We start from the raw sequence: 27,734 nt of genomic DNA, 5'->3' as shown, positions 1-27,734 counted from the left end.
TCTCCCATCCTGCAACAGAAACGTCCAAACACCCAGCTGGATTGAACCACACACACACACAAAGCTACCTTCTTTCTCCTCTCCCCCCAACTGATTTTTTTCTGTTTCCCTTCCCTCCACCAGGGTTTGTTTGCCCAGATATATGCTTAGCCTTGTACCAAGGCTACACTTGTACACTTGTACTAAGTGTAGCTGACAGAGCAGGGTGCATTTGGCTGTTCTGCTTACTGTAGAAATTAATGTTCAAGAATTAACAGTGCAATCCAAAGGGTCTTTATTTCCAATTAAATTTACAGAGACCTTGGGAAGGCAGCTAAGGCTGCAGTCTTGCGCACACTTACCTCGGAGAAAGCCCAATTGGCAATTGAACATAGCGGGACTGACTTCCCAAGTAAACATGCATAGGATTGTGTGATAAATCCTAAAAACTGGCACAAACCAGCCACCTGCCCTGCCTCATAAGTAAATAATGGTGGCAGCTCCTCCCCCATCTCCTGCTGCTTCCATGGGCAGCAGCAGCAGCCCTGAATGGGTGGCCAGTGTTGTAGGAGACAAGGGCAGCGCTGGGCGCGCAGGGGCAGACGGAAAAGCCAAGAACTGGGGGGGGGGGCCCCGAGAAGAGGCTGCAGAGTTCCCTCAGGCTCCCTCTCTCGCTCTCTTTGTCTGGCCAGCAGCCAAGAGGCAGCCGCCTGCACTCCCTCTGCTCCCTCCTCTTCCCTAGCAGACTGCAACCTGGCTGGGGGCTGGCTTCAAAAAAAGTGCCAGAGCGACGCCCCGGTGCAACCCATCACCACTACACTGTTGTTGGTGATCCATAGTTAAGTGACATCTGAGGCTACTACACTTATACTATAACTTTCTCTCAGCTCAAGGTATGAGATAGTATTCCTGGTGAGATGCCAGTGTAGTACAATCAAAAAAATGAAGCTAGAGTTCTGAATTTTTACTTTTCAGTTCATTGTCCACTCAGTTCAATTTATTTCTACTTTGGTTATGCATTTAACTAAAGCAGGTACAATGATCCCAAATAAAGCCTCAGACTATTCAAGCTTAATTAAGGGTGAAAAAGTCTTTGGGGTTTCTAAGCCACATTCTAGTCTAGAGAAAGGCTATGATAAAAAGAGTATAGTAAGAACAGAAACCATTTTATCTTAAAAGAAGAACATGGAGTGTTGCTGGTGAATGCATCTCTTATCTGAAGTATTAATATAGATACTAAAACAATAAAGAACAGGATTTATTTTTAACTTGGCTTGACTGAAGCTTCTCTTGCAATGACTAAAGGTGATGGCTTGGAGAAATATTAATCAGACGCATGTACTTAAGGTTCAATCTAATTTTTTGGGTTACTGTTTCTAGAGAAAAGCGAAGTTACAAACCCACAGCAATGAAGATTATTAGAGAACTCTTGGTGTACCGGCGGTTCCTGCTCATTCTTTTTACTCCCCTTCTCTTACTTCCATTGCCTCTCATCATCAGAACCAAAGTAAGTGAATAACTGTGGACCTACATGTTTATGTTTTGAAAACCTCATTGAAATGTTTTACCTGTCCCTATAATTTGCTCCTGCTATTTCTTGTCAGATTCATCTCTTCATGAATCCATGCAATTATGCAATGCAAAAGTGATCAAAATTATTGAGCGTCTTTTACAGAGCTTTCTTGGTGCATTCTCAGTAGATAAAACTGATCAGCCAACAACCACACTATTTCAGATCATTGAAAATCTCACCGCAGTATCAATTCCAAGGCACAGCAGATTACCTGACAGTGCATTTTGTTTTTCCAATCTTATATGGGATATCAATAAGATCTACCTTTTAATTGCTTTTTCAATTTGAGAGGAAGTCTGTGGCTAGTTTTACCTGACATATAATTTCATTTTATATGTTATTTACTAAAAACAAATGGTGTGGGCCATAAGAAACATTCCAAAATCCATATTTGTGCAATGCCTTTAATAGGCCAACCAAAATGTCACAAAACAGTGTGCAGGTTTTGAGAGCTTCAGAACTCTTCATCAGGTTAGATAGTAAACAAAGCAAGGCTGGGGGCTGGGGAAGCTGGCTGACACTGAAACCATGGAGTGTGCATTAGTCCCACCCTTAACAGAAATGTGGGACGAGGTAGCAGACTTTCCAATTAGGCTCTACGAGGTGTTATGCAGGTTTCAGATTGTACCTAGGTCTTCTGAGATGAAGAAGCATGCAACGGTTCATTCACCATTTTCGAAAATATACAATCCAGTAGGAATGTCAGCATTACTAGCTGAATGGAGTGAAATGATAGTATCCAATGTTAGTCCTACGTAGCTTAGACCCATTGAAATGAATGGTACTGAAGATAGTTGTGATTAATTTCAGTCTCATTCATTTCAGTGAGTCTATTCTAGGTAGGACCAACATTGGATACTACCCAAAGAACTGAAAGGATGAAAATAAATTCTGCTATTTGCAGTATGTCTATCCTAATGTTGGGTTCACACATTCTGATAGTTCAGCAGCACTGCAATAGCATGGTGGAAGAGCAGCATGTGATGTGAGCATCTTTCCTTCACCTCCAATGCGAACCTCATCATGCAGATAGCCTCTGATTCTGTGGAAGCCCAGTTTGTGTGATTTCTGACCTGCAAAAAAGGGAGGCAGGAATCATGCAAAATGGGCATTTGCATGATCTGGTGCTCATACAGGTATGTAAGAGGTGCTTTAAGTACATCATTAGTGTATTATTTTTCTTTAAACCAGTAATATTGTCCTTGTTCATCTGCAGCATGCCTCACCAGACTCTCTCAGTAGAACAAACATATATAAAGGGCACCCCCCTCCCCCTTTTGAAATGCTCCACAGAAATCTGCCACTTACACTGATTTCAAACCACAGTGCCATGCATGGAGGCCATTGTGTGCAGGCTGCTAGGACACTAGATTCAGCATGTATTGATTCTTATTTTTGTTTTAGCACATTGCTCCAGAGCCTGGTGTTCCAGGGGAATGTTAAAAAGTCAATACCTGCCCAGTTCTGTGTGTATCAGTGGCTGACACATAACAGTCATACTACCACTAGGTTGAAATCAATGTGTGTGGCAGCTGCCACACAGCAAGCAGTCTTGAGAATGGACTTGGGCATTTAGGAAAGGAGGCAGAAGCTGGCTATGAATCGAGTACTTTATGTTAAAGGCCTTCATGTTGACTAATCACATAAGGCCAAACTAAGTAGAAAATAGTGACTTGTCTATTGTTGGAAAAATATGGCCCTTTACCTTGCTATCTAATCAAGATGTTTCTCAGTCAGTTGTTAATGAACTTAATGGGTGAAAACTTGGCTCCGTTAAGGCAAAAGTCCAATTGATTTCAGTGAAGCTGAATTCCATTTACAGGCAGTGCCAGTTTTTATGGCTATTCAGGGATTGTTTTTATAAGTATTCCGAGATTGCCAGTTTTTGTTGCTTTTCAGGGGTTGTTCTTCCTGCTCATATAGGCGAAGGAAACAACACCACACCATTGCCTTGTTTATTGTCCTTATTCAGAGTACCACATTCAAGGAAATGTGTCTTTTGAGAACAGAGAATAATAGACTATATGTAGGTTTAACTTAAGTGTGAACCCACCACATCCACTTACTTTTTCCCCTCTAAGCATACCAGCTCATGCCACTTATTGATGCATGTCCACCACATGCATCAGTAGGTATTGTCAGGGACTAATGTACTGTCCTATCACACGCATTGATATACGCATGATGTGTGCATAGCACACCCTATTTTGACATCGTAAATGCATATCCAAACCCATTCTTTGTGAGGCACAGAGTCATATTCTATGTTTATGAAAACTTGTATCATTTGGTTGTTACCTACTGAAATATCTCCACGACTGAGCCTGTCTTAAACCAAGAGAAGAAAATGTCCTGCTTGTGGGTTCCTGGTTCACAGCTGGTCAGCCACTGTGTGAATGGAATGCTGGACTAGGTCTGATCCAGCATGGCTCTTCTTATGTTCTTATGTTCTTTTCTTAATAATAGATTTTGCTGACAAATTCAGCTTGAATGCTTCCATGCTAAATACCAGTCAGTGGCTAATCTGTTACACATCCATAATGTAATTGGAATTTAAGTGTCTGGAGCTTTTTAGGTTAGAAAAAAAAGAGGGAATATGATAGAGGTTTGTAATATTATGCACAGTATCCATTAAAGGGACCTACCACAAACTGGATGCTAGTCATTCTTGTCCATGGATCCATCACCCCCACCCCCCGGGACCGCCTTCCCATTGTGATTTGGCTCAGGGAGTCTCTGCTATAATGTATGATGTTCAAGCAAGTTCACGCTTATCTTTATGCTTGGCATGGTGATGCATGACACCAAAGCTGTGTTCATAGGAATGCCAGTAGTGTTAAACATATCAGCAGGTGAAATCATGTAGCAGAGTTCAGTATAGCATTCTAAGAAACTAGCCATGATTTGGTAACTTTACAGAATTATGTGTGAATAATCACACAGGAAAGGGATTGCTTTTGAAACACGTGAGACTCCAGCAAATTCAGATTTGAGAAGTTTTCACAAACTGAATTTTTATTTTCCCCCTTTCTTCTTAAGTAATGTAATCGTGTAATAATGTGGTTGCTGGAAGCGGGTTTATTTAAAAACAACAACAACAACAAGTGAGAGATAAAGTTATCTTGTTTACTGAATCTTACTGAAATGTAGCTCTGCCTAAGAGATGGATAATACTGTTTGAGGCACAGAGAACTAAATATGCTCAATCTGCTATTTTAATGACTAATTGTTCCGGCTAACCTTCCCTCTACTATAGTGTACGTGCAATATGATCATTTGCAGCGTTGTTCAAATGGTAAAAAAAGAAAAAAAAAAAAGACTGGCTGTAGAAATGTTAATATGTAAATCATTTGTGTCTGCTTTGGTTTGTTTGAGATTTGTTCATGACCTTAATGATAGCTGGAATTAAGTCGTAACTTCCTCTTTATGATTAGTACTCCATGGCATAATCTGTTCCACAGGATTCAGAAGAACTCTAAAAGATAGACAGAATTGTTAACCACAAATTACTATTTCCAAGGCCCTCTTCAAACACATACCACATAGCCATGTTTTCTATGGTGTTATTGCAAGCACCTCTAAGAGGGCAGATGATGACCAGATAGAAAAGACACACATTATCAGTGTGATTACAGGATTCATCCCCAGGACCCAACCAGTTTAGATCTCAACACGAGGAAGCAGTTCCCAGGTAACTGTGGGTATATGTGAAGAAGGTCTACATTTATCACCATCTCAGGGCAAATTCACACTTTATATGACATGGCTATTTGCCACATATAGACTGGATTTAAAGCAACAAAATGCAATAAAAATCGAAAACCCACAGTTTTGCAATTCTTTTTTTTTTAAGACCAGCCAAAATTCTACAGACATGTCCAAGCTTTGTTTGCCAGAACTCTTCATCAGGTTAGGTGGTTAAAAAAAAAAAGCAGGGGATTGGGGAAGAAACCCAATCCCCTGCTTTGCTTTCTTCCCCCAGTCCCAGTTTTTGTACCACCTCGCCTGATGAATTGTTCGGGGAAACTTGAAAGCGTGCACAATTTTGTGCAATTTTGATTGGTCCTAAGAAAAAGATATTGCCCAACTGTGGATTTTTTATTTCTTTTTCCCGCATGGACCAGCACGGCTACCTTTGGTGCGTGTTTTTTAATGTGCTTTGGAAAACAAGCTAAAGTATGAAGTGGAAATGCATCGGAATTTCTTAGAGGATCCTTCCTGTCCCCAGTCCTCTTCATGGAGCTACAATTTCCAGTGCTCCAACCTTCCAGAGAGGTTGGTTTGAGAATAGTCTGTGTCAATATTGAGGTAGAAAAGGTAAGGAATTGCTTAGATATGGGAGTTTAAAGTTCAACTACTGACTTCCAGCTGTTTTACAGGTCAGTTGTTAGAGTTAAACTTTATTGGCCAATTGCTCCATTTGTACAGCATCTTAGAGAAAACTGTTTGTTGTATCAGGTTGGGGTGGGGGGAGTCTCATATGTGCTGTGACCACTGTACGATGGTTGTACTCATTATTTAAAATCATATGGCCCATTTTACCATGTGAGAGTTCTTAAGTTCCTTCACTGCGCATGCCCAGAATGATCCTGCAGGAGCGAAGAGGTAGAATACAACTGAGTGAGATGTTGGTCACCAGGAAAATGGAACAGAAGGGGAGAAGGTGAGAAGAGAGTTATTACCTCAGCTAAGGTTTAGGCAGTTAGGAGACAGTGAAGTTTTGTTTGGGGGAAAACAGGAGCTGCAGTGTTAATAATTGTATGAGTTATTTATGCTGTTTTATTATACTGCAGGGTAGCGAACCAACTGTGGGCCTTTTTTGAAAGTATAACTTATCATCATTTTAGTTTTAAGGTTAGGCAGTTAGGAGACAATGAGGTTTGGGGGGAAATAAGAGCTGCAGTGGTCATTCTACTTTAAACATACACATTATTTATGCTGCTCTATCCTTCTGTGTGGATAACATTGGTTGCTAGTTGGGTTTTTGTAATGTCGAATGGTAGCTTCCATTGCATGATAGCTTTAGTCGCATATACTCCATGTGTCTGTTCTGAGATTTAGATCTACCACTCTGCCACTGACAGCCATCCAGCTCCAAGGCAGGGGTGAAGCTACCCACAGCATAAGATGCCAAGCCATATCCATATTGCCTAAATAATGCACATGTAACAGCATGGCATTGAACAGCTGTAATTTCCCAGTATTTTGAAGCTCACATGAATATGGAAAGCCCTTAACAAAACATGTGAAACTGATGAAAGGGGTTTTGTTAACTGAATTATATATGTGGCCAGTCTTCTACACTTCAATGCTTAAAAAAAAATTCACTTGGTGGGAATGAATTTAAAAGGGCACTTTTGAACCATGCAAAGAGGTACTCTAACCTGTATTTTAAATATAAAATTGTATATAATAAAGCAATACCATGAGACACAAGGTTGGCCCTAGGATAAATAGCACCTTGGGTGAGGAGTCATGGAATCATAGAATAGTAGGGTTGTAAGGGGCCTACAAGACCATCGAGTCCAACCCCCTGTTCAATGCAGGAATCCAAGTCAGAGCATCTTTGACAGATGGCTGTCCAGCCTCATCTTGAATGCCTCCAGTGTGGGAGAGCCCACCACCTCCCCAGGCAATTGGTTCCATTGTCGTGTTGCTCTAACAGTCAGGATGATTTTCCTGATGTTCAGCTGGAATCTGGCATCCTGTAACTTGAGCCCATTATTCCCTGTCCTGCATTCTGGGATGATCGAGAATAGATCCTGGCCTTCCTCTCTGTGACATCCTTTCAAGTACTTGAAGAGCGCTAGCATATCTCCCCTCAGTCTTCTCTCCTCAAGGACTCATGCCTAGTTCTCTCAGTCTCTCTTCATAGGGCTTCGTTTCCAGTCCCCTGATCATCTTTGTTGCCCTCCTCTGAACTCTCTCCAGCTTGTCTGCATCCTTCTTAAAGTGTCCAGAACTGGACACAGTACTTCAGAAGAGGCCTAACCAGCGTTGAGTAGAGGGGAACTAGTACTTCATATGATTTGGAAGTTATGCTTCTATTAATGCCGCCCAAAATAGCATTTGCCTGTTTCGCAGCCACATCACATTGTTGGCTCTTATTCAGTTTGTGATCTACAATAATTCCAAGATCCTTCTTGTTTGCTGTGTTATTGAGCCACATATCCCCCATCTTGTAACTGTGCATTTGGTTTCTTTTTCCTAAGTGCAGAACTTGGCATTTATTCCTATTAAATTTCATTCTGTTGTTTTCTGCCCATTCTGCTCCAGAATTTTTCCAAGGATTGATGTCAGACTGACTGGTCTGTAGTTCCCAGGTCCCTCCTTTTTACCCCTTTTGAAGATAGGGACAACATTAGCCCTCCTGCAGTCATCTGGCACTTTACCCATCCTCCATGATTTCTCAAAGAGAATAGACAGTGGCTCTGAGAGCTCTTCTGCCAGTTCCTTTATTATTCTAGGGTGCAGTTCATCTGGCCCTGGAGATTTGAGCTCATTCAAAGTAATTAGGTATTCCTTGACCATATGCCTATCGATCTCAAGCTGCAATCCTGCCCCTTCAACCTGTACTTTGCCAGGGGGGTCATAGACCCTCTTTTGAGAGAAGTCTCCACCACCACTCCATAGTCAGTTTTGCAGGGTCACCCAGAGGATTTCTGGAGCCTGGTGCAGGAGTCATGTCCATCGAGAACGACATGGCTCAAAACCTTGATCTCTCAGCCACTGTGCTACAGTTTGAGTTTGCACAAGCCAAAGTTTGAAAAGCCGCATTCTGAGCCATGCCCATGCACTGTGCAGCACAGCAGAACTGTCGCAGATTTTAATTATAATATGTTTGTTTTGTGGCATTTCCTCTCTTTTGGTAAACATCTTTATTTTAGAATATCCATTATTTTTATTTTTAAAAAACATAAAGAAAAGTTATAAATAAAAACAGCATCCAGCTGTTCTCTTACAGATTATTGCATTATTTTGTTATTATTTATATAGTACTTGTAGTGTTTACAGTATCTGAAGTGCTAAGTGCTTGGTAACATTGCCTCAAAGTAAAACTGTGTTCCACTGGTTTTTACCCAGCGCAAATGACATCAAAGTGGAAAATGAAAAAGAAGCATACTTTAAAGCTAACTGAAGGAAGATAATTTTTGTAGTTAGGACCCAAACACCTGTAGAAACTTGGAAAAAAAGATTACAGTCACTTGCTTTTCGCTACCCTTCCTCACTGCAGACAGTACTTTAAAAAAAGCAGCCTCTGAGCTCAGCTTGGTGCCCCCTTCAGCTTAGCACAACCCCCCTCAGCTTGGCACCCTGGGCGATCGCCCAGCTCGCCCATCCCTAAGGCTGGCCTGATGAGACATATATTTTAGTATCAAATATGTCATTTAATGACATCTAGCACTTACATCAGGGATCCCCAAGGCTTTTTGGAGGATGGGCACATTTCGAATTTTGAGAGAGTGCTATCAGTGCTCTCACAAAATGGCTGCTGTGGGTGGGCTTGCCCATTCACAAAATTGCACCCATGGTGGGCATGGACAATCACAAAGCACCCAAAGGCAAACTGGTGGAGCTAAAAAAAATAACATACCCAAGAACATGAGTACAAGCTGTACAAGGCTCCAAAACACAAAAACACTCTTCTGAACCCACAGTTTACTGCTCCAGCACCCATTTCAGAAAAGGTAAACTGATGAGGCTCAGGGACAAGTAAGAGGGCCAAGAAACAAGGCAGAGTTACTCTGAGCCCTAAATGCCAAATCATATATTATCCCCACAAAGCACAACAAAAGACCCATTTCACAGAAAGCAAGTGGTGATGGTCTTTTTGCCGCTCCTGTGCCCTCATTGGCCATTCCACTCAAAGGCAGCATCTGACTGGTTCAGATCACTGCTACTCAAAATGTAAGGTTAAAAACAGGCTTTGTTTTGAAATAGAGTGGAGCAGGTGCATCTTTTTGCCAGTGGGGCCAGCCGTCTAGGAGGAAGAGGACTGGAAGAGGAAGAGGAGCTGCTGCGGCAGCTGCAAAAATCCAACCCCAGCAGCAGCTGCAGCACAGGGTCTGGGCTGGGAATGGTTGGGCCCTTTTGAGCCTCTGGAACCTCAGGAGCAGCCCATCTATGCCAACACTGGGCCCTACTCTGTAGATAGCCTTCACTCTTGCAATTACTGCTTGCTGTGAACTCTCTTTAGGTTTGGGGGGCGGGGATGGGTTGTAAAATGTTTAGGGTCATGTTTCACTGTAGATTGGAATTCCCTCAGAATGTGAAAACCAACTAGACTTTAGTTCAAGAGCATGGCTCTTGGAAACACTCTCCCATTATACAACAGCTATCTAATCAAAACCAAAATGTGGAGAACTGGCCAACAGCTTTAAAGTTGGCAGTTGCAGTCTACACACTTGTTTCCCTCCTCCATTAAGTAAACAAGTAAGGTCAGATCAGGTTCAGCAACCTTCACATTACAATGCTGATTTAATATTAATGAAAACTATCCATTAACGGAAAACCCACATCCGACACAGGTTTTTCTATGGCTGTCTATTTGGCATGAATGTGATTTTTGTTCAATCAGATTCTGAGCATGTGACCGTCTAGGTCAGATGTTATTGAATCTCAGTGGAAAATTCCTGTTCTAAAGGTGCATAATCATCCAGACAGGGGGAAATAATTCCTTTCCAGATGTATTGGTTGCATCACAGGAGTAAGGGTTAGACTTGCACCAACACATTTTCATTGACATATTTTTACACAATTGTCAAATTAAATATCGATGATTCCTATTGGACATAAATATTGCTGCTTCAGAATAATTGTGTGGCTTATTATTAATAATTTGACATATAGAACCCAGGAACATTTTATTGTCAACAATGCTCAGGATCATGAATGGTGACATATTATTACTATTACTATTACTATTATTATATACATCAATCAATAGATCACTTCTGTGAATCACTGAAATAAGGTATATACATTTTCACACTCATTTATATTTACATTATGTTTCTTATGCGTAATCCAGAGTTACCAATAAGCTTGTTACCAATTTACTCTTCTTTATATGCATCCATACATTTTATATATAACAAAGGGCACAATCCTATGCATGTTTAGATAGAAAAAAGTCCTGTAACACCCAATCATGCCCCAGACAGCTTCGCTGGCTGGGGCTTACAGACCTTTTTCCTGTCTAAACATGCATAGGATTGCACAGTAAATCAAATTATTGAAAAACAAAATTGAATATTTGGATATATTGCTTTACCTCTACAGAAATTAATGAAGCATGTCCATTTTTTTTTACAAATATATCTCCTCTTTGTCTTTTTTCAGCAGTTCTAATATAATATGTTAATTTTGCCATCATAGCAAAGTCTTAGAACCATAAACATATATTTATATTAAACGTACAAACTAAACGACCACTGAAGTACTTGGATGGGAGACTGCCTGGGGGGAATCAGGCTTCCTGCATTGAGCAGGGGGTTGGACTCGATGGTCTTGTAGGCCCCTTCTATTCTATGATTCTATGTAACTTTAGCTATTTTCCCCATCTCCTTCACTTGCTCTTTGGGTGATTTTATTTCATTAGCAGGAAACAAGGTTGTGATGGAACAAAATTGGATAAAACTAATATGGGGCTTCCTTTTCTAGCTGTAAGAAACCATTTTCCCTGACCCCTGAAAGACAAAACAAAACCCAATGATGTGGAAAAAAATAGTTTAAGGCTGCGATCCTGTACAGTGTACAGGATTGCAGCCTGGAAGTAAATCCCATTTAACTCAATGTGGCTTACTTCTGAGTAGACATGTATAAGATTGCACTGTAATTGCCCCCAAAAGCGAAATAAGCGGTAGTGTCAAAGATGGGGAAAGATTCTTTTGGAGTATTTAAATACATCTTGATTTCAGTTATGGTCACCACAGCTGTGCAGCTCTTCAATGTATTTTTTTTGGAGGGGGAACATAGCTCAAGGAATTGAGAGTTCTACTATGGCAACAATTTTTGGAATGGAATTGATTACATCTCTGGATTCTAGTTGAATGTAGCGTCTTCCCAGTAAATGTTATTGCCCTTCAGTCAGATGTTATAATATTGATTTAGAATTTTTCTTTTTCTGATTTAAGTTTTTGCCATTTCATTGCTAGTATTGTGTAATATAAATCTGAATTACATTTGTTTGTTCTAGGAAGCAGAATGCGCATACACATTGTTTGTGGTGGCTATCTTTTGGCTTACCGAAGCGTTGCCCCTGGCTGTTACAGCATTACTTCCTGCTTTAATGTTTCCAATGTTTGGAATTATGGCTTCCAAAGAGGTACATTTTTTTTCTTTTCCCTTTCCTTCCACTGTTACTGCATTTATCCATCTATTTGATATTCGAAATATTAAACAATTGTATCATTTTTGTTTACTCTCCTTAATCAAGTGTTCATATATATCCTAAATATTATGAAGCCATGAACGTATTTATTTATTTATTACATTTATATCCCACCTTTCTTCCATCATGGAACTCAAGGTGGCTACATGTGGTTCCCAGGTGGTCTCCCCTCCAAGCACTGACTAGACCCAGACCTGCTTACCTTCAGCAAGGTGGCTGCCTCATGTGCCTTCTTTGCCCCCTGCAACCCTCACTTAAAGTGTCTCCTAAGCGTATTTAATCAGAAGTTGTCCCTACCAAATACATTCTGGGGGTGGAATGGTGATTGCCAATTGGTAGTCATTGAGATTGCTACTGACCGCCACCACCATGAAAAACATGTAGCAGCTATGATGAAAATCAAAACAGAATGAGTGATTTCATGTATCCTTTTGTCTTCAAATCGGGCCAAAAGTTCAGTTTTTGGACTTCCCACCCAACACTAGCTACCACCTTCTCTGTGGTTAGGGCCCATCTTTCTTTCCCTGGCACATTGGACAGACAAGCCCCTGCACCTCCCAGCCCTCACGCCTCTCCATCTTTCTTCTCTTATGGTCCACTGCCAGGTTGGGCCCATCCCTGCGCCTCCCATTGCCTGACTGTTTCCTCAATCAGGACCATCTGGCCCAACCTCTGGATCCCACTGCCTATGCAAGATTTCTATATATCTTAACTAGACAAAGCAGGAGAGTACAGTGACATGGAAGGACCCTACCTTTGGGGGCTGCTATTTGTACACCATTTGTACACCATGGGTAAGTATCCAGCACTGCCCATGCACCTCCACTGATTACATCATATGAGCAGGACCCATAGCAGGTACAACAGAAAGCTAGCACTTCCTACAGCAACCCCAGAAACTAGCAGAAACTAGGGTTTCCGGAATGGGACAGGTCAGTGGAGCTCCCTTCTGCAAGATCCATTGACCCACCATTCCAGAAATGAGCATTTTGGCTTGTTTTTGGTCGCTTTAGGAAATGTTGGCTTCCCATTGCATTGGTGGTGGGTCCTGCTGGCACATGGGAAGTGTTGGATACTGCCCAATAGCATCAGTTCCTCAAACCCAGCCCTACAATGCACTAAGGTCTACCAAGGGATCAGTGTTCTAGTATCAAGGGAATTTAAGACATATCCGTAACTGTGTACATGGACATACTCTAAGTTTTCATATATACAACAGTCTCCACTGAAGAAATTACTAACTAAATGATGAATGTTGAATGATAAATTGCCTAATAGACTATATCAGAAGAATTTCACTTATAGTAAGGGTCTAACCTTAAAGAACTTTTGCGTATGGATCTACAAAGCAGCTTGCTTTGAGCACTTGGTAGGGATGTTAGAGAAATCCGCTGTGGATTCAAATGAGGCAATTCCTCATTTCTTTGGAATCTGGCCTCAGGAATCTGAGGCGGATCAGCCCCACTTACCTCCTCTCCTGGAGGATTCCACGTGGGACAGCACGGCTGCCTCTGTGCCGATCGCCATTAAAAAAAAAAAAAGGCGATCGGCAGGATGTCCCCATAGACTTATACACTAAATAGAGCCGTGAATCTTGTATCTAAGTCTATTTGTCCATAGGCTTATATGCAAGAGTCATGGCTCCATTTTGCGTATAAATCTATGGGCACATCCTGCCGATCACCTTTTTTTTTTAATGGCTGTCGGCGCAGAGGCAAAGGGCTCCGGTTGCAGGTAAGCGGCAGCCCTCAGCTCTGTGGAATCCTCTGCGAGGATTCCGGGGGGGAAGCACGGATCGCCTCCCCACCCGCATGGATTCCCCACCGGAACGGACAGTGGGGAATCCGTACATCCCTAGCACTTGGTCTGCTGAATGCAGGTGTGCAGAATCTCATTTTACATTGAGAACGAGAGAAAAACGTTTGGAAAAGAACTATACAGTTTGTAAAACATCCAAGTTTTATAGGCTGGGCAAATTTGTATTGTTAATTAGATTGTTACAAACTTCAGCAACATCTCTAAGAATAATGGGGAAAGTTATCCTTTCATAAATGAACATATAAATTCATCCTAACTGTCAAAGCAGGTCTTCAAGATGAGGCTTTTATTGTGCAATCGCACTGCTTCATTCATGGAATTGTAGTGGGGGAGGAGGGAGAGTCCAGATGACATAATCACCTTCCATTTATAATTTGCCTTGTTTTCCCACAGCTTCTTCCATCCATCTTTTTTTCTTACCAGAAAAAAATAAGTTAAGGAGGAAAAGTCAGATGATGATGATGATGATGAGTTTACAAAGATTAAAAATAATTAAAATGCAGCATACAAAGTTTAAAAATGATTTACATAAAAACACACCATCAGACAGCATACACAGAGACAACATATACCTAAAAATAACTTTGAGCAATCAAAGCCAGCAATTTGAATCGAGCTCAGAAGCATATAGGCAGCCAGTGCAAGCGGACCTGAGTCAGTCTTATATGTTCGGCTGTTCTAGTCCCCGTTGTCAATCTGGCTGCCGTATTTTGCATGAGCTGCAGCTTCTAAACCATTTTCAAAGGCAGCTCCATGTAGAACGCATCTAACTTGGAGGTTACCAGAGCATAGACAACTGAAGCCAGATTATCCCTGTCAAGATATGGGCATAGTTGTCCACCAACCGAAGTTGGAAGAAAGTACTCCATGCCACTGAGGCCACCTGAACCTCAAGTGACAACGACGGCTCCAGAAGAACCCCCAAGCTATGAACCTACTCTTTCAGGGGGAGTGCAACCCGGTCCAGAATAGGTGTGCAATGCCTGTTGATTGCTAGTGCAAGCACTCAATATGAAGTCGCAACCCATATATTAACAAGAGCCAGTTAGGACATGCAGAGAAAGCAGAAATGCAAGTGGCTTCATTTCTTCAAACCCATCATATAAATTACCCCTTTACTATGCTCTGATTTTCCACTAGTTCAGTTTTATTTATCTCATGACAGGAACTCCTAACCCACATGGTTTTAGGAGAGATCATGAGGACTGAAGCAGCGGTTGCGTATCTTTTATTTCTCCAAATTGCTTCATACATTTTGATTTTCAAAAGCCCATTTCCTACACAAATTGCACAATGTATTCTGTACTTTGGATTGAATGATGGCAGCTAAGGAACATACATATAACTAACAAAATGTCTTTTACTTTAGGTGGCTTCTTCTTATTTCAAAGATTTTCATCTTCTATTAACTGGAGTAATTTGCTTGGCAACATCAATAGAAAAATGGAATTTGCACAAGAGAATAGCCTTGAAAATGGTGATGCTGGTGGGTGTTAACCCTGCATGGTATGTAGTATACTTGCAAAAGAAAATGCCACTAAGAACCTCTGCCCAGAAATGACTCTCCTGTGCAGGTAAAGTTGTCACCTCTTTTCTTGACAGAGGGTTGGATCCAGATTTAGTCATACTTAGAGTAGACCAGGGGTCCCCAGTGTGGTGCCCGTGGGGACCAGTGCATCCATAGGCACCTCCAATGGCACCCACAAAGCTTTCCACTCCCTGCCCCCTTCAAAAATGGATTAATTTTAAAAACTTGAAAAATGTTTGGGTGCCAGGTTCTCCTTCCTGTTCCTGAACCTTCGACTGATCAGCTGTTGGGGGGCAGGGGCAGGAAGAGAAGGAAAGATATGTTTCTTGGCCTAGCCCTATCTTTTTTCACCCACATAGACCTTTCCCCTTTGCTTTCTCTCCACTCCCTGTGTGTGTGTGTGTGTGTGTATGCACATGTGAATAGGATGAGCAGAGCAATCCTATATAGGTCTACTCAAAAGTAATTCCCACTGAGTTCCATGTACACATGCATAAGATTGCAACCTTTAATGGGTATTTTGTTGTGCTTCTGTGGGGTCAAATGTGTGGATTGGCTTTGGAGTTCAGACCCCTTCCTTTGCTTGTACTCAATTTCTTGGGTGAATTACTTATCTTTTGATTAGCCAGGCCCCCATGGCAGCCATTATGTGACTAGCCACATCCTCTGTGGGAGCCACCTTGTGGTGGTTCCCACAGCAGTTTCTCAACTTCCCAAATGTGCCCATGGGTCCAAAAAGGTTGTGGACCCCTGGAGTGGACCATTGAAATCAATGGGACTTCAGTTAGTCATGACTAACTTAAGTCCCACTGATTTCAATGGCTCTACTCTAGGTATGACTAAGTTTGGATCCACCCAAAGTCCCCTGTCCTTAAACAACTGCACACTGGGAAGAAATTCAACAGGCACTGTTTTCCCCATCACTGCCGCTCCATGGCAATAGAACCTTCACCTGTTGGATATTTCAGTGTCATGCAACTGTTATAGAGGTACACGAAATGAAGTGACAACCTTTTGGCAATTTGGGATGTGAGGTATTGCCTGTTTATGAGCAAGAATTACAACTCTATTTGGCTGCTAAAGGGGCTTGCGAAAAGCAGCCTTTTGCTGAAATTGAATTATACGTACCATTGGGGTGAGAAGATGATTCTTACATGAAATGCTCCTGTTATTGATAATAATGGTGCATGGCTTGGAACAAACTAGCAGATGAACTGGTGAATAATTCTGACTCATACTTCTTAATGACTAAGATTAAGCAACTGGAGAGATCTTTCATACATTATGTCACTATTATTCAATTTGTAGTTTAGATTGTTCCAGCAGTATTTTCACAGACACGTAAGGAAGATGCTGCCATTCCCCAATTTGCTCACACTTGTTACAAATCGGAAGGCTTAGGCAAGGGAAATGAACACCATGCTGTGTTCTTTCTTATTGATTACAAGGGGTCAAATAGCCCCAACTGTCTCCTTTCAATTTGATCATCAAGATAGAAACAGCAGCCTCCTGTAACGGGCTTTCTGATTCTGAATTATCAGATGTTGCTTTCCCATCACAGCAAAAAGTTGCCCCTTACTTATTTGATGATGATAAATTAGCACAGCTAGATAAAGTAGCAACACCTCCCCTCTCTCAATTTTGGAATGAGTGAAAAGGAAACCTGTGTAAGAGGCTGAGGCAGTGCTTGTGCACGACTTCCTATGAAACTCGTCACGATGCTCATAACATCATTATTCCTTCACCTAAGAAGATCTGTCCATGAGCAGTACAATCCTAATACATGTCTACTCAGATGTAAACCCTGTTCAGCTCAGTGAGACCTGCATGGCAATCCTATACCCACCTAAATGGGAGTAACCCCATTGAGCTCAGTGGGTCTTACTTCTGAATAGACATGTATAGAGTTGCACAGTTACTCCCATCTAAGTGTGTATAGGATCTCAGCCTAAAAGGGTTAAATGTTACATTTACAAATTTGTTGAAAGCTCAGATAGGTGATGGAAAAGAGTCAATAAATCCCTACTTATTGAATTTCCTACTTACTCTTCTTCATCGGCGCTCTTGATGTCTTCACAAGTTGAAAAAAAAAGGAGAAGTGGGGGGCAGAGAAAAACCCAACACAAGAACTGATCAGGACTGATTTCACACTGTGTCTTTCCTAAGCACGCAGCAAGATGTCAACAGTGCTGTAGGGAGGATGTAGGCAGTTGCTCCAGATTTTTTTCTGTGTAGTTGAACACACTAGTCAAGCCATGAGTGGATTTTCTTAGTTTCATTCTGCTCTTCCTAATTCCTCCTTCTGATTTAACATGGAAACTTTCTATAATTTAATTCTGGAACAGGCCCATGCATACTTTGCTGAAGCTTTTATCTCTCTTCCTTTGTTCTCATCACTTTCACCTCTCTACCGTACCAATGCATACAAGCAATCATTGCTGGAATACAAAATGGATGAGCAGACAAGCAGATGAGCACAGCAAGAGTCCCTCCCGACTTTTTTGCACAGTGTTTTATCAATGTGCACAAGTGGTGTTTGAGGGGGAAGAATGGAAGGAAATTAAAGAATGAATGAATGAATGAAAATTAAAGCTGTGGCAGGCTGAGCATGAATAGTGGCTTCTATGAAGCCTGAAAATCAAAATGAAAGAATGGCAGATTCCTTAGGCATTAGTGCCACCTAAAAACAAGTCTAAGAAATTCAGAACCCCCAAATCCAGAAATAAATTTGGATGGGGAGGATCTCATAAGCATTCTTACCAATGGTCACCTTGCCTCATTAATAAAATGTATAGCACTTTAATATGAAAAATGCCTTACAAAATATCAGGAACAGGTACCAGAAATAGGGACTGCCCTTGATAAAGGATGGATGATGCACGTTCTACCCCTAGAATGGGAACCTATGGCCCTCCAGATGTTGTTGGCTCTATCAGCCCCAGCCAGCATGGCCAATGGTCATTGATGATAGATTCTGCATGCCTATTCTGTTTCTTCCAAATTTACTCAATGGCCAAGTTCAGACAACCATATCTGGGCTAAATAAGGTGAGATATGAATGAGCTTCATTCCTTTGCATACAGCTGTTTTACCTCTCCCTTTGAGTGAGTAAACAAGTCAGGAAGTTTTCAGTTAACCATGGTTTCCCATTATGGAAACAAACTAGGTTATAAAGCCTAGTTTGTACTGGAACAAACTAGGTTATAAAGCCATGGTTTGAAGTAAACCTCACGCTCATGATGATGGTGATGAGTAGGCTATGGCTTTCCTATGTCCCAATCATAATTTTCCCAGGAAGGAACCAAATGGCCCTTTCTTGGTGATATCCATATAGTCATTCCTGGGATTTAAGAGACATGAAACAGTTTTGCAGAAGGGGGTGATACCTTTCTCATTATCAAATTGCTCCTTTGATTTGCTTATTCCCACCCCCATCCTTCTTCTCCAACCCGGATACCATTAAGCTTGGGTGAAGGTGGAGGATGTGGCATGGGATGAGAGCAGGTTTCCTTGATTATCCTGGGGTAAGTAGGGGTGGAAGCATACTTTAAGGAGCATGTTTATAGTAGCTAGAAAAAGCAATTGTACATTCTATAAGTAAATAGAATGTAAAAATATTCACAAGGGCAGGGCACCATGGCTGCTGTCCTTAACGCTGAAGCACATTATACCGAGTGCCAGATACGCAGGATCACATATGTGACTTTACTATAAATGTGAGGGTTATATAGGTTATAACTATATAAATGCAAAATATAGTTATAACCTATAATGTCAGCTTTATTTGGGAAAGTAACCAATTGTGTATGTTGTGTGGGACTGTTGTGTGGCAACTACATAGTTGCCATGAGTGCTGTTTTTTTTGTCTGTGGAAGGGTGGGTTATAAATGTTCTAAAATAAATGAATAAGAACAAATAAGTAAAATATGTATGTACGTACTAGAAAATATAATTTTGCAAATGCCAAAATATTGCTGGTTACCACTAGAAATCTTCCTTTCCTCATCTGAGGAATGCTACAGTGTGTGAAGCGAGGGCTCTGATATGCCTTCATTCTCTCAGCATGTGGCTTGTTCAATTATCAGACTTCAGGGGAAATAAAGTCTCCCCAATCCAAAGCTTTTTCAAGTTTGTAAAAGAATTCCTCTTCTTTCCGTCATGCATGTGGCTGCTTTTATAATGTAGATATTATGCATTTGCTAGGAAAAGTGCCATAATGTACTGCTTTCATAACTTGTTTTCAATAATCTTCTGCTACCTATTATGCAAGTACTTTAATAACCAGTAAGATATTCAGTGAGGGGTGTGTGTAGATAGATATATAATGACAAATATTTTAGATACTTGCTTTAATGCGAATTGAGGTGTTCAGGAAGAAAATGGAGCTGTCTAGCAGGAATTTACTGTTGTTGCTTTAAGTGTGTATTCTGTGTTTGACAACACTACTTCAAATTCCAACTGTTTGCGGCATTTTGGCTTTTGGCTGAGTTTGTTTGGGGACCTGTTAGAAAAGAGGTACATTTTTGTTGGTGCTTTCCCACAAACTCTTCTTCTTCATAGAGGCCAGAGATAATTGTTGTTATAGCTGGATCTATCATCTAAGGCAGGCCTATGCAATGCATGAAATTGCACTGATTATTCCACTTTAGACAAATGAGAAACATACACAGAAAGTTAGCATTTCACCTAAGACCTGATCCCAGGTATTTTTCCTGGCATCATACAGTCCTCCCACTTCACAGGAGAGGAACATAGGGAATTGCCTTATTATAACAGGTCAGACCATTAGTTCCATCCAGCCCAGAGTTGTTTAACTGACTGGCAGTTGATCTTCAGGGTCTCAGGCACAGGCCTTTCACACCACCTGGTCCTTTTAACTTGAGATGCCACCATTTGAAACTGGGACCTTCTGCATGCAGGACATGTACTCTACAACCCCTTCCCCTGGGATGGAGAGATCTCAGCAACTACTCTGTCAAGTGTCAGCTCTATTGGAAGATACGTATGGGGAAAAACAGTCATGTCGTTGAAGCAATGTACCACCCAAGATTCCCTGCAAAGTCACATCACGGCTGCATGTGATCCAGGAGCCTGTCTCCACTACCTTCTGTGAAACTGTAAATGATCTTGAGGACTACCTCTCAGATCATGTAGATGTCCTGGTCCAATTCTGCTGAGAATCTAAATCAATCCTACTTTGGATAAAGACACTGATACCTTCCTTGGTGATAAATGAAGCCATCCAAAGAGATTTCAGACTGTTATAGGCGGAGTAGATGAGGGGAAATTGAGGTGGAATAGATTAAGTCATATTCTGTTGTTTTTTGAAATCAGCTTTAGAATGGGAATCATCAGTTCTCAGTCTGCAAAGATAATAGGAATAATTTAACACTCTTGTGAATAGAACTATCATTTGAACACTGGTCTATCAGTTGTTTGCTATCAAGAAGAAATTGCTATAAAGCAGCTCCTTTATTTGTCCTTTTTCTCTTTTTTATTTTTGAAGATTACAAGTTCTTGGCAGACAGTTTCTGGGTTTTGTTTTTGAAAATAGACACCTTATTAGAATCTTCCATTGCGAGTGGACAGGGGAGAAATGACAAGACGACATCAATCAATTTGGGATAAACAGAGCCACATTTATTGATAGATTACAATCTGCGAAGAAAGCACCGGCCGGCACACCACCAACAAGACCAACATGACAGGTGTAGAGTGAGGCATTCGTTGTCTGTGGCGAGGCGTCCGCCCTCGCCCACCAATCGGACATACCCAGTTCTGGGCTGGGAGACCTTCCCCTGTCACCCCCCCCTCGAGCCACAGAACCTGAGTGGGTGAGGAGGGTTGGCCTCAAAGGTAAGCCATATCTCCCAACTGGGGCCACAAAACCCTGAGCCGGAAGCCTTGGGCCTTACCAGTCACCTGAAACGGTGCCTACGAATGCTCACCTGTCCACTCCCCCAGTGGAGAGCCTGCCCGGAGCCACCGGTGCAGCTATGTGACCAGAAGTTCGTATCGTTGGGTGCTAGCTTAACGTATGCAGCTCAATATCGAAACTGCAGTGTGAAGTAGGCAAAAAACCCCTAAAGCCTGACCAATGCGGCTAGGAGCCAAAATTCCTACTCGGCCCCCAAAATAGGACGACCAGTAAACAACTCGCACTGCAGTAAGTGTGGGAGGGAGGGAGCTGGAATAGCCGGAATGAGGAGGTTGTGGGGCAGCACAGCCTAAATAGTGGCTGGCTTGACCCGCCCCTTGGTGATGCCAGGGGCGAAGGCCAATGGCCTTCGCCCTTGTCCTGTCCTCCCCCCGCCACCCGCAACAGCCCCCCCCCACGGCCAGGCAAGCCGGGCTCAGGGTGAGGGCACTTCTATGACAGGACTAGCGATCCAGCAATTGCAATCTAATATGCATTGTTGTACTAAGTCCCCTTGTCAAAGAAAGGAGAGAGAGAAGTACTGGAATTTTCCTTCTTACTAGATTTTTATAACCCCTGTCTCTATTTACAAAATCAATCAGAGGCAAGAATCCTTCTGGAATTTGCAAACCTGCCACTGCCTTCCCCTGTTTCTAGGGATTGCAAAACTCAGCAGGGGTTAGATTTTGCAATTTTGTTCAGGAGATGGCAGAGGCAAGGGCTTCCTGGTTCTGACAAGATGTCTCCTACTGCTGGATTTTGTTTGTTCTAGACCAAGGAGTGGGTAGAGACAAAAGGCTGGTATGTCTGTTCCAGACCAAAGTTGATTTTCCTAGGAGACTTAAAAGAGGCAAAAACCTCTTTTTAGGGCACTCTGACCATCAAATACAGAACTTATAAATACTACTAATACCCTATCTCTAATGTGACCCTTGAAATAAGTAATGTGGTTCAAGAGAGCTTTGGCTATTGGGCGGTATAGAAATGTAATAAACAAACAAAAGAAAAACTGGCCTCATTTAGAGCCTTTTGCAATATTGACTACAATCCACTTAATAACAGGCAGACATAACGGACAGACAGGTATTATTCAGAAGTGAAATGTGGCCTAATCATGGTTTGGTGCCCCAATAATATAAGAGCAAAAAACTATCTTTCAGAGTAGACAAGGTATAATTAGCCAATACGGAGAAAGTGCCACCAAGGTAATTTGCAAAGTCATTTTGCATTTTTAAAGAAGCCTGCCCTTTCTGTGTTAAGCAATCATTAACACTTATGCAGAGCTTTTCATCCACGTATATTCCAAAGGTCTTTGTAATCTTCGTAAAAATTATCCATGCTAGGATCACTTAGTGTGAAGTAAAAATGGTGTATGCAGTGCATTTACATTGTAGCCAGTTATTATTTAGGCACGGTCGTGATATCACAAGTTGAATTTTGACCAGGACAGAGGATCAGTTTTCAGTGTTTCCAAGATAGTACTATGGCCTGGGAGCAATTTCAATGAAGTGTTCAAGGTTACTCAGATGGAAAGGCAGTGTTAAAGAAAGAAGAAGGCAGTGTTTTCTTTATACTAACTTATAAAAAATCATAAGGTAGTAGAATCATAACACTACCTTATGATTCAGCGCATTTTCACATGGAAGTGTTACACTCTGTACTTTGCTGAATGTTCTGTAAGTACAGAAAGCTGAGATAGGGCAGAATTTTGTTTGGTTCGTTTTTATAAGAACTTATGCAAATTCACAAATTTCTTCGGAAGTGAAATGGAAAGGACTTGAGATTAAAAAAAATGTGGGAGAAAGCAAAATTGACAAATTAATCCATCCAGTAAGACGGCTTAGCTCGTAAAAGTCTAAGTTTTAATTCCTGTATATTCAGCCATATTTATGGTGTCAAATTAGGGTTTCCAACTCTTTTTTCTGACAGACTCCTCATCTTTAACAGCTACATGGCAGGTACAAAATGGTCCTCTCCATGGTCTCCACCTATTGAATTTGTCTCGTGTAGATTGGTGAGAATCTTGTAGGGATGTACGAATCCTACTCACCCGTCCGTTCCGGGGCATTGGCGGTGGGGAGGAGGCACTCCATCCCTCACACCGGAATCCTCCCTGACTGGCTCCACTCTGTGGTGACTCCACAGAACCGCCGGCTGGGGCTGGCCGCAGCTGGAATTCCGGCTGCAACCAGGCTACTGCGGCCGCAAATGGCGGCCGCTACGCCATTTGCGTGGCAGCCTTTTGCCATGATAGGCTATGTAAATACTTACGTAGCCTATTACGGCAAAGAACAGGAGCGCAAATGGCGTAGCGGCCACCACTTGTGCCTCTGCTCTTTGCCGTAATAGGCTACGTAAGTCTATTACGTATCACAGCAAAAGGCAGCCATACAAATGGTGACCACTATGACAGCCACCATTTGCAGCTGCAGCAGCATGGCAGCGGCCAGGAGACCAGCTGGAGCTGCTGCCGGAGCCACCACCGAAGCCGCATCTGCCACCAGGTAAGCTCCGTCCCAGGAGGATTCCGTGGGATGGCGGGGGGGGGGGAGGCCGTTCCACCACAGATTCCAGGGGGCCGGATTCTAAAGAATCCGGCCTCACTAGAGTCCATGGCGGAATTCTCTGACATCCCTAGAATTTTGTCTGGTTCATTTCATATAACAGTTTACCAATTCCTCAAATTTCTTCATAAATGGGATGGAAAGAACTTAAGATTTTTAAAAATTGAATGTTCAAGAAAGCAAAACTGACAGATTTGTCCATGCCTAACAGGACACCACACCTCTATATAAAGCTAGGATTCCTGTATATAAAGCTAGGATTGTCAGCAACTGAGCCATGGCCAGTTATGCCAGGCTTAGGTGACAGGAGGTAGTAAGTCTCAGTAGGAAGAGGAGCTTCAGAACACAACAATAGAAAGGAACTTGGCATGAACTCTTGCTGAAGTAACAGAGAGGGGGGTACTACTGTATGGGTAATCTATTCAGAAGGGCAAATAGGGGGTTGGACTCGATGGTCTTATAGGCCCCTTCCAACCCTACTATTCTATGAAATATCTTTGCTGGAGAATCTGTCCAGAAAAAGCTTGCTGGGTTCAGGTTGCAGGAATGCGTGAACCTGCAGGAGAGACTGTAAAACTAAGACAGTAGGAGAGGAAACTTCACAGAGCAGGACCAGGTGCCAGGAAACAAGGTAATGGAAGCTTACACTTATACAGCAAGAACACAGACTCAATGCAACTATAGTGGCACAGTTTTCAGTTGCACATGATGTGGAGTGACCAGTGGAAAGAAATGGATCAAGGCACCAGAGAAATGTTGGGGTAAAGCAAGATCTCCCATTTTGGTTTGTGCTACTGCCTCATATACAAATGGAAATTGGAAGTGAGGTCTGCATGTAACTTGTCTTTTTAATGTCTGTGCAAAAAAGTCCTACCTGTTCATTAGGCAGGGACCATGAGCTGACCTTGAAGTTCTAAGAGGTAGCTAATTTGAACTGTGATTACTGCAATAATTTAGGATGTTTCAATGAGAATTGTTCATCCAGCCATGCATTTCATGCATCGTAAACCATGGTGACACAACTCTAGGCCCAGTCTGTCAAAATATACTATTGGAGTCAACTGTATACCTGCCATCTTCAAATATGCTATTTCACAGCAAAAACATCCAATGGTGGAATGGCATAAATTTTTGTGAATTTTCATGTTAGTATTTGCACCAGCCCTTGTCTTTAGATAATGTCAGTGATCTTCTGAATGGGCTGGACCTGGTCCACTGAAGAAAAGTCACATGACTTGAAAAGCATTGGGCCAAGAAATTACTCTCGCTGCTCCTTTGAGTCTCCCCTCCTTTTTTTTTTTTTTGGCCTTCCCTTCTTTCTTGCTTTGCACTAGTATGGCAGGCCGGTCATTATGAGATAGACATTGTTTGGGGATGAAACAAGGTCAGGGAATATGATTATTATAACCACATTGTCTTAAAATATGTTCTGCTCTACGTAAAATGTCTTACATATGCATTATTTAAAAATAGCAATAATTATATTGCTATTGGCCTATATCGGGAATTGGCCTGGTGCATGCTCTTTTCTTCCTGGGCAGGGAAGGGCAAAAAGGGAGGGAGAACTTCTGACACTTCTTTTACGAAACTTCGTGGGCATAGGGAAGGGCCATAACTCAGTAGTGGAGCATATGTTTTGCATGCAGAAGGTCTCATGCCCAATCCCCAGCATCCAGGTAGGGCTGAGAAAGACCCTTGTCTGAAGCCCTGGACAACTGCTGCCAGTCAGTGCAGACAATATTAATTTAGATTAGTCTGACATAAGGCAACTTTCAGGTATTTACTTTTAATAGGTAAAATCCAACATAAGTCCTACTTAGAATAGATCCACTGAAACGCCTGGGACTTAGGTCAGTCATCACTAATCTACATCTCATTCATTTCAGTGGGTCTACTCTAAGTAGGACTTATGTTGGATTTTCCCCAATGTTCCTTTCTAATGTTCCAATGGCTGCTAGAGTACTAAATGTGCTGTGCTGACTAATCTATGTTGCAAAGGTAACTAGAGCCAGAACTTGATAACTCTGCTCCATTTGCCTGGCTGCTAGCATAGGATATGCTTTTGGCACAGGCTTTTCATTGTATTACAGCAACTGATGAGTCCGTAATGTACAATTAACTCCTGCATCAACTTTCAACTCAATACAGCATGCTGGCTAAAGTAGATAGCATAGTTGTACTGTGTTTGAATTGCAAGCTATGTACATTTTAGTACTATTATACAACAGGGCATTGTTAGAAGCTTTCTTGATGGTAAATACTCATTTTGATGGTGCGGAATCATTGTAGCAGAGATACATGGATGTGTTTCTTATTTCAGGCTCACCCTTGGTTTCATGGTCAGCTGTGCCTTCTTGTCTATGTGGCTTAGCAATACTTCCACTGCTGCAATGGTGATGCCAATTGTAGAGGCAGTGGCTCAGCAGATCATTAGTGCTGAGGCTGAAGTTGATGCCATAGACATGACTTATGCAAATGGAGCCACCAATCATGCACTGGAACTTGATGGTATGCATAGATAAGGACCTTTTCACATTTTCCATTTTCACCTTTGCTGGGGAAAAACCAGCTAGAGGGAAGCACATATTCTGAACTTTTCACTAATCTTTTCCCTTTCTCCATCCCCAGAAAATATTGCTGATTGTGAAGCAGTTGACTGTAAAGGGAAAACAAAGCAAGCCAATGGGTAAAGTTTATATATTTGATCATTTATTTAATTATCAATTTGTTCAAGCTCAATAGATTAATTACTATAGCAAGTTTCTTTTCCAGATACAGCAATTGTACTGCTCATACCTCTCACACTGTGTGCAACACTGAAAAGGAAAAGGTATTTAAAAATCATTCTCAGCATATTTTCAGGAATTAGTGCATGGTTAGATATCGATCTAGAAGATTAAGGGTGCAATCCTATATCCATACCTGGGAGTAAGCCCTAGAGATGGGTAAGAATTTTGTTGAGTTTACCATTTAAGGCCAACTCACCAAATTCACACTTCCTGAATGTACATATCCACAGGAACACAATTATATTGCAATATTCACACTTTTCCAAATTTTGTGATGCAGTCTGCAAATTTTAAAATGCAACCAAAAATGTGTGTAATAGGGGAAAGCGTGCACAAAATGCATATATTAGAGGGAGGTGCACACAAAAATATGTATATTGGGGGAAAGAGCCACAAAAAATCATTAAATTAAGGAAAATCATTTGTGGAAAAAGCACATATTTTGAAAAGTGCGCACAAAAATGCATATATTTTGGAAAGTGTGTACAAAAGTATAGATATTAGGAGAAATGCGCATGAAAAGACATGTGAATTTTCACATAAAGCTTTTCAAAAACATCTGCAAACTGATGCAGAAAGAGGACGGAACAAACTTAATGTTGGAAAAATAAGAATGAGCAGAATCAAACTTGACAGATTTGTCTAGCTCTTGTAAGCCTCACTGAAATCACCAAGAATTACTTCTGAATTGACATGTATAGGATTGTACTGTAAGAAACCTTATTTGATACACATACACACACATTCCCTGGCTTGAAGGGTGATGGAATCTGAATGAGGCTGACACCATATTGTATACCACAACACCCCCCAAATGCTGTAAAGCACCACCTGTTATAACAATTTCATACACACATCTTATTGTACAGTAAGATGAAATTCAGTTGTACACTGTTGAAGCGAAGCCATGAACAAACAAAAGAGGGGACTAAATTCAGCACAGTCTAAGCTACAAACTATACAAGAGGATATACCATAGAACACATTCTAAGTAACAATACACAAGGATACACAAGGATGGACATCTGGTAATATACCAGTTTTGTGGATCTTCATCAGAAGTTATCCAGCAGTACTATGAATTCATCCTCTATTACACTTTGAAAGCAATCATAGCCAATCCTCATACAGAGATTGTCTTAGTGACAAACAGATTACTAATCCCCTTCTTTT

General features: G+C 41.6%; 1 protein-coding gene across 2 annotated transcripts in view; it reads left to right on the top strand.

Moving 5' to 3' along the window:
• Positions 1-1,365: 1,365 nt before the first annotated feature.
• Positions 1,366-27,734, top strand: part of SLC13A1 (solute carrier family 13 member 1) — a 67,872-nt gene continuing 41,503 nt past the window's right edge. For both annotated transcript variants that reach the window (XM_084811827.1, XM_084811826.1), the window contains exons 1-6: positions 1,366-1,486; positions 11,751-11,879; positions 15,133-15,269; positions 26,093-26,280; positions 26,401-26,458; positions 26,545-26,602. In XM_084811827.1, the coding sequence (XP_084667953.1) occupies positions 1,388-1,486; positions 11,751-11,879; positions 15,133-15,269; positions 26,093-26,280; positions 26,401-26,458; positions 26,545-26,602 (669 nt within the window). In that variant the 5' untranslated portion in view covers positions 1,366-1,387. The remainder of the gene's footprint in view (positions 1,487-11,750; positions 11,880-15,132; positions 15,270-26,092; positions 26,281-26,400; positions 26,459-26,544; positions 26,603-27,734) is intronic.

This window comes from Heloderma suspectum, chromosome 7 (assembly GCF_057233095.1).
Source record: "Heloderma suspectum isolate Gila_16-S chromosome 7, 16-S_ref, whole genome shotgun sequence".
Lineage (NCBI taxonomy): Eukaryota > Metazoa > Chordata > Lepidosauria > Squamata > Helodermatidae > Heloderma > Heloderma suspectum.
This window is presented reverse-complemented; position numbering and strand designations above follow the sequence as displayed.